We start from the raw sequence: 7,991 nt of genomic DNA, 5'->3' as shown, positions 1-7,991 counted from the left end.
TACATTGCATTTACAAGCTGCAAGAAATTATGAAAAACAGTCTGATTATCATAGATACATTTTATAGCTATTTTGCTATTTTGCAAAGACACCTACTTGTGAAATTACAACCTACCTGACCCCCCAGAGGGAGTAACACAATTGACTAGCACAACTGTATTGATGTTTGTTTCCTAGGGAGACAACACGTCACGTCTAATGTATGCGGGGAAAATCAGGACAGTTTGCTCAGTGTGCACAAAGCCACCATTGCTCAATATGTGTTGAACTATTCTATTCACTTTAAGTGCGAAGATTTTTGCTTCAGTGGATTATTTAGCATATTTTTTGACGCCGTGGGTGACGTTAGAGTTCTAGAACACCTTTGTTTGGTGCATCAACATATCGTAAGCTCACGCGATTCTCACCGATTTGCCGAGCGTTTGCGTTGTGCAAAAGACCATCGTCGTTACGACTCATTGGGCGAAAAATTGAGATCTCAATCAACGGTACTCTGCCAAGGAAAATATCTTCATCGACTTATAAAGCTGTACCAGAAGCGATAGTTTACCAACGTTTCGTGACACCTGACGATTGACCGAATAGACGGCGACTGGTTGTCGGACTGATTGGCAGACAACTATTGTTGTCACGTTTCTGTCTGACATTTCCGCGTAAATAAACTTTGAAATTTGGAAGCTCTGACAAATCCGTAAATTGTCGATAACTTTGTGTGGCGATTGGATGGGTGTATTTTCACAATCATGTGAAATAGACTTGTAATTCTTTCTCTGTCTGCTCATCAAGAGTAAAACATTATGTCGGGTAAGTACACGGGCGAGCCATGTTGACACATTATGGGCATCTGACGCGTGACTGTCGATGCTTTCTATTGAATTCAAAGTACCTGGTGAATTGTTGACGTGTTTAAACCAATACGCGGTTTGCTGGAGATCAAAACAGTACTGCAGCAAACTGCATTGAGTCGTACACGTTTAGAAAACGTCACCTGAGTATATAAATCATGCCTTTCAGGTGCCATCAGCATAATGCATTTTGTTGATTAGAGCATTAAATAAAAAACACCCACGGTGCGATATTAGAATTACATAGTGGGTCAGGTTACTGCTTTTATTTGGCTTATGTACTGCCTATGGATGACTGTGTCACTATCACCTGATATTAGGCTAATATCACTAAAAAATTATTGCTTTATAAAAAAAAGACTAAACAAAGTGTCTGGTACTAGCTTTTTGTATGATATATGATATAACATTTCATAATTAATATACAAGTTTCTTAATAAAACCTGAACAATTACTAATAATTAAAAGTTAATCAATATGTGTACATTTGAATTTGTGATAATTACCGTACTGCAACTAATTACTTACTAAAGCCTTTTAAAATAAAATGTTACTGTGACTGCAGGAAAGAATGGAACAGCAATAATGTAATAATCATAATATTTATTCAACACTAAAACAAACTATTGTGAGTTCTTCTATGGTCGTATAAAAATGAAATAAAATAAAATAAACTACATAAGGATACAGTAAAGATAACCAACTAAACAGAATGCTAAATAAAACTAAATAATATTACAAACACATAAAGAATCACAATAAACTTGTACAATACAATGCACTAGCTACTATTGCTAAGAAGTGAACAAATTAAAATCACACTGTTTTGCTAACAAAACAGCTACATTACTCAGGAAGCAATGAATACTTTGTGAAATTTATGGTTATATCATTCATGTTGCTGTTCCATTTATTCTTCTGACCACAATAATTTATTATAATTTGTGCAGTTTTTCACTGCCAGAAAGTTGTACAAATCTGACACTCATGTATTCAATGACGCATTTCACATTCATATACCAGTTAATACCGGTATTTACCTTAATTTCCAGTCAATGCTTCAATCCCCAGTCAGTACCTCAATTCCCAGTTGACCCTTGATCCTCAGTTCCTTGCTCCCAGTCGTACTTCAATCCATAATCAGTACCTCAATCTCTAGTAAGTACCTCATTTCTCAGTCACTGCCTCAATTCCTAGTCTACCTCAATTCTCCAGTCAGTACTTCAATTCTGGGTCAATACTTCAATAGCTGACATTTCCAATCAGTTCCTCAATTCCAGATTCCTAAATTGGTAGTGTTTGTGCGTTTATTATTTGTGTGCCTTCTAGCACAGATTTTGAATATTACAAACATATTGCTTGTTCGTGTTTCCAAAATGCGACATAAAAAATTACCTCAAATAAAAGGGCCATCATCTTTTTTTTGACTTTTTATATTTCTGTTCTACCTTTGCCCGTTGCTTGGTAGGTTACGCATGTGCAAATGGGATTACATCCAGTCTGTCAGTAATTTGGGAATCAGGAATTCCCTGTCAAGTTCAATCCCCAGTCAGTGCTTTCAATTCCCACCCAGTGCTTTCAATCCTCAGTCAGTGCTTTCAATCCCCAGTCAGTGCTTTCAATCCTCAGTCAGTGCTTTCAATTCCCAGTCAGTGCTTTCAAATCCCAGTCAGTGCTTTCAATTCCCACCCAGTGCTTTCAATCCCCAGTCAGTGCTTTCAATTCCCAGTCAGTGCTTTCAATCCTCAGCCAGTGCTTTCAATTCCCAGTCAGTGCTTTCAATCCCCAGTCAGTGCTTTCAATTCCCAGTCAGTGCTTTCAATTCCCAGTCAGTGCTTTCAATCCCCAGTCAGTGCTTTCAATTCCCACCCAGTGCTTTCAATCCTCAGTCAGTGCTTTCAATCTTCAGTCAGTGCTTTCAATCCTCAGTCAGTGCTTTCAATTCCCAGTCAGTGCTTTCAATCCCCAGTCAGTGCTTTCAATTCCCAGTCAGTGCTTTCAATTCCCAGTCAGTGCTTTCAATTCCCAGTCAGTGCTTTCAATTCCTACCCAGTGCTTTCAATCCCCAGTCAGTGCTTTCAATTCCCAGTTAGTGCTTTCAATTCCCAGTCAGTGCTTTCAATTCCCAGTCAGTGCTTTCAATTCCCAGTCAGTGCTTTCAATCCTCAGTCAGTGCTTTCAATTCCCAGTCAGTGCTTTCAATCCTCAGTCAGTGCTTTCAATCCCCAGTCAGTGCTTTCAATCCCCAGTCAGTGCTTTCAATTCCCAGTCAGTGCTTTCAATCCTCAGTCAGTGCTTTCAATCCTCAGTCAGTGCTTTCAATCCCCAGTCAGTGCTTTCAATCCTCAGTCAGTGCTTTCAATCCCCAGTCAGTGCTTTCAATTCCCACCCAGTGCTTTCAATTCCCAGTCAGTGCTTTCAATCCTCAGTCAGTGCTTTCAATCCCCAGTCAGTGCTTTCAATCCTCAGTCAGTGCTTTCAATCTCCAGTCAGTGCTTTCAATCCTGTCAGTGCTTTCAATTCCCAGTCAGTGCTTTCAATCCTCAGTCAGTGCTTTCAATCCCCAGTCAGTGCTTTCAATCCTCAGTCAGTGCTTTCAATCCCCAGTCAGTGCTTTCAATTTCCAGTCAGTGCTTTCAATCCTCAGTCAGTGCTTTCAATCCCCAGTCAGTGCTTTCAATCCTCAGTCAGTGCTTTCAATCCCCAGTCAGAGCTTTCAATCCCCAGTCAGTGCTTTCAATCCCCAGTCAGTGCTTTCAATTCCCAGTCAGTGCTTTCAATCCTCAGTCAGTGCTTTCAATCCCCAGTCAGTGCTTTCAATCCTCAGTGCTTTCAATCCCCAGTCAGTGCTTTCAATCCCCAGTCAGTGCTTTCAATCCCCAGTCAGTGCTTTCAATTCCCAGTCAGTGCTTTCAATCCTCAGTCAGTGCTTTCAATCCTCAGTCAGTGCTTTCAATCCCCAGTCAGTGCTTTCAATACCCAGTCAGTGCTTTCAATTCCCAGTCAGTGCTTTCAATTCCCAGTCAGTGCTTTCAATTCCCAGTCAGTGCTTTCAATTCCCAGTCAGTGCTTTCAATCCTCAGTCAGTGCTTTCAATCCCCAGTCAGTGCTTTCAATTCCCACCCAGTGCTTTCAATCCCCAGTCAGTGCTTTCAATCCCCAGTCAGTGCTTTCAATTCCTACCCAGTGCTTTCAATCCCCAGTCAGTGCTTTCAATTCCCACCCAGTGCTTTCAATCCCCAGTCAGTGCTTTCAATCCTCAGTCAGTGCTTTCAATCCCCAGTCAGTGCTTTCAATTCCCAGTCAGTGCTTTCAATTCCCACCCAGTGCTTTCAATTCCCAGTCAGTGCTTTCAATCCTCAGTCAGTGCTTTCAATACCCAGTCAGTGCTTTCAATTCCCAGTCAGTGCTTTCAATTCCCAGTCAGTGCTTTCAATTCCCAGTCAGTGCTTTCAATCCTCAGTCAGTGCTTTCAATCCCCAGTCAGTGCTTTCAATTCCCACCCAGTGCTTTCAATCCCCAGTCAGTGCTTTCAATCCCCAGTCAGTGCTTTCAATTCCTACCCAGTGCTTTCAATCCCCAGTCAGTGCTTTCAATTCCCACCCAGTGCTTTCAATCCCCAGTCAGTGCTTTCAATCCTCAGTCAGTGCTTTCAATCCCCAGTCAGTGCTTTCAATTCCCAGTCAGTGCTTTCAATTCCCACCCAGTGCTTTCAATTCCCAGTCAGTGCTTTCAATCCTCAGTCAGTGCTTTCAATACCCAGTCAGTGCTTTCAATTCCCAGTCAGTGCTTTCAATTCCCAGTCAGTGCTTTCAATTCCCAGTCAGTGCTTTCAATTCCCAGTCAGTGCTTTCAATCCTCAGTCAGTGCTTTCAATCCCCAGTCAGTGCTTTCAATTCCCACCCAGTGCTTTCAATCCCCAGTCAGTGCTTTCAATTCCTACCCAGTGCTTTCAATCCCCAGTCAGTGCTTTCAATTCCCACCCAGTGCTTTCAATCCCCAGTCAGTGCTTTCAATCCTCAGTCAGTGCTTTCAATCCCCAGTCAGTGCTTTCAATTCCCAGTCAGTGCTTTCAATTCCCAGTCAGTGCTTTCAATTCCCAGTCAGTGCTTTCAATCCTCAGTCAGTGCTTTCAATCCTCAGTCAGTGCTTTCAATCCCCAGTCAGTGCTTTCAATCCTCAGTCAGTGTTTTCAATCCCCAGTCAGTGCTTTCAATTCCCAGTCAGTGCTTTCAATCCTCAGTCAGTGCTTTCAATTCCCAGTCAGTGCTTTCAATCCCCAGTCAGTGCTTTCAATCCCCAGTCAATGCTTTCAATCCCCAGTCAGTGCTTTCAATCCTCAGTCAGTGCTTTCAATCCCCAGTCAGTGCTTTCAATCCCCAGTCAGTGCTTTCAATTCCCACCCAGTGCTTTCAATCCCCAGTCAGTGCTTTCAATCCCCAGTCAGTGCTTTCAATTCCCACCCAGTGCTTTCAATCCCCAGTCAGTGCTTTCAATTCCCAGTCAGTGCTTTCAATCCCCAGTCAGTGCTTTCAATTCCCAGTCAGTGCTTTCAATCCTCAGTCAGTGCTTTCAATCCCCAGTCAGTGCTTTCAATCCCCAGTCAGTGCTTTCAATCCCCAGTCAATGCTTTCAATCCCCAGTCAGTGCTTTCAATCCTCAGTCAGTGCTTTCAATCCCCAGTCAGTGCTTTCAATCCCCAGTCAGTGCTTTCAATTCCCACCCAGTGCTTTCAATCCCCAGTCAGTGCTTTCAATCCCCAGTCAGTGCTTTCAATTCCTACCCAGCGCTTTCAATCCCCAGTCAGTGCTTTCAATTCCCACCCAGTGCTTTCAATCCTCAGTCAGTGCTTTCAATCCCCAGTCAGTGCTTTCAATTCCCACCCAGTGCTTTCAATCCTCAGTCAGTGCTTTCAATCCCCAGTCAGTGCTTTCAATTCCCACCCAGTGCTTTCAATCCTCAGTCAGTGCTTTCAATCCTCAGTCAGTGCTTTCAATCCCCAGTCAGTGCTTTCAATTCCCAGTCAGTGTTTTCAATCCCCAGTCAGTGCTTTCAATCCCCAGTCAGTGCTTTCAATCCCCAGTCAGTGCTTTCAATCCTCAGTCAGTGTTTTCAATCCCCAGTCAGTGCTTTCAATCCCCAGTCAGTGCTTTCAATTCCCAGTCAGTGCTTTCAATTCCCAGTCAGTGCTTTCAATCCCCAGTCAGTGCTTTCAATTCCCAGTCAGTGCTTTCAATTCCCAGTCAGTGCTTTCAATCTCCAGTCAGTGCTTTCAATTCCCAGTCAGTGCTTTCAATCCCCAGTCAGTGCTTTCAATCCCCAGTCAGTGCTTTCAATTCCCAGTCAGTGCTTTCAATTCCCAGTCAGTGTTTTCAATTCCCAGTCAGTGCTTTCAATTCCTACCCAGTGCTTTCAATTCCCAGTCAGTGCTTTCAATCCCCAGTCAGTGCTTTCAATCCCCAGTCAGTGCTTTCAATCCTCAGTCAGTGTTTTCAATCCCCAGTCAGTGCTTTCAATCCCCAGTCAGTGCTTTCAATTCCCAGTCTTTGCTTTCAATTCCCAGTCAGTGCTTTCAATTTCCAGTCAGTGTTTTCAATTCCCAGTCAGTGCTTTCAATTCCCACCCAGTGCTGAAATCTTGCAGAAAAGTGCCATATCACATATATAAGCAAAGATGAACTTTATCCCCTACCCCAAACAATGAAGGAGGTAGCGGGTTGATAAATATTATAATAATTATTATACTGCTCACATACAACTTAAATAAATAATTCATACTTTTACATGTGTTCAAGATGTGAAAATGTTTGAATTCTCTCAACAAAATATTGAACACAAAAACGTGTTGATGTGCAGCTTTGTCAGTGTGTATATCTCTAAGACTACAGTTATATTGTTTTTAGTTAAATTTAAAGATTTAACATGTTGGAACATTTTGAGTTACGCATGCAATGTGATGTAGCAACCCCAATCAACTACATCCATAGGTGATTTTCCACTCATTGTAAGATCTTGTGTATTGTACAAAGGATGTAAACCGAACGTCTACCGCAAAACTTGACTGATTTGTTTTTGAACTTTTGGCTTGATGTGAAAATGCTGATCTTTAAGAAACTCATTGTAAAATGAAGAAGAAAAAAAGTAAATTAATATCAAATCCAGGTGTGAAATTAAAGTGGCCCACTCACAGTAAATTTAAATGTCCTCTCTTGAATATGGTATGACCAAAAATTTAATGGTGTATTTCAATATGCAGCTGTGTTGTTAGCCAATTGGCTGTGTAATTCAACTATCTTGAATGGCAGTTTTTAAGCATCAACTGGTATTGTCACTGATGTTCTCAACTGATCTTCTTGTTCACTTTGAATTTTAAAATTTCCATAAATGTTTATATTTGTTTTATAACATGTATATTCCAATTATGTGAAAATCACAGCTAACTTATCAAACATTTGTTGTAAAACAAAAGACACACAACATGCAAATTTACAAAGGTACATTTGTTTTGCCATACATTTATAAGATATGGGTATACAGCTCTGCTAGTGTGTTATACACATGAACTTGTGATCTGAATTTAAATTTGTGTGAATTTCAACACAACACAGCATACATACATTACTAGAAATACTAATGAAATACCATTGTATATTCCAATATGCCGAAAATGTGCATCGGAATTGACAATTACCTCAGTCGTTGGAGGCTCTACTACGGTAACTGTTGTTGATGTTGTGGCTTTGAACTTGACCCAAGATGCAAGGTCTGATTGTATACAATGCCAATTTGGAAGTTTTGTTCAGAGTTTTGTACATTATGCTCTAACTCTCACACACATTTCAATTTGATGTATTTTCATACTGGTAAACGTCTTCATCCCAACTAAATGTGACAGGGATACTAAATAACCATATATTATACATAATTCCCAAACTAATTTTGGAAATCTTAGTCAAAATTTGTTTTTAGCAAAATTAATATATTAACTTTGTTGTACCAATTAGGATTAAATAGATACTACCAACCCATGTCAATAATACAATAAACAACTTTTTCTGAATGTCAATGGGTTTTCAAAATTAGTTTTTTATTTAAAATAATCTGAATAATTTAACTTGATGTTTTTTTTATGTCTTGCTGCAGTTTT

The 7,991-nt window shown here is 40.7% G+C and overlaps 1 protein-coding gene across 3 annotated transcripts in view; it reads left to right on the top strand.

Annotated features, from left to right (window-relative positions):
* The first annotated feature begins 219 nt into the window (after positions 1-219).
* LOC100374874 (cyclin-dependent kinase-like 2) overlaps positions 220-7,991 on the top strand; it is a 67,877-nt gene continuing 60,105 nt past the window's right edge. For 2 of the 3 annotated variants that reach the window (XM_085493941.1, XM_085493942.1), the window contains exon 1: positions 220-804. In XM_085493941.1, coding sequence (XP_085350067.1) covers positions 798-804 — 7 coding nt within the window. In that variant the 5' untranslated portion in view covers positions 220-797. The remainder of the gene's footprint in view (positions 805-7,991) is intronic. The other variant, XM_085493940.1, reaches the window with a different exon arrangement.

The sequence above is a fragment of the Saccoglossus kowalevskii genome, chromosome 19, assembly GCF_978046115.1.
Source record: "Saccoglossus kowalevskii chromosome 19, keSacKowa6.1, whole genome shotgun sequence".
Classification (NCBI taxonomy): domain Eukaryota; kingdom Metazoa; phylum Hemichordata; class Enteropneusta; family Harrimaniidae; genus Saccoglossus; species Saccoglossus kowalevskii.
The sequence above is the reverse complement of the archived record's forward strand: the minus strand, read 5'-3'. Positions and strand labels throughout refer to the sequence as shown.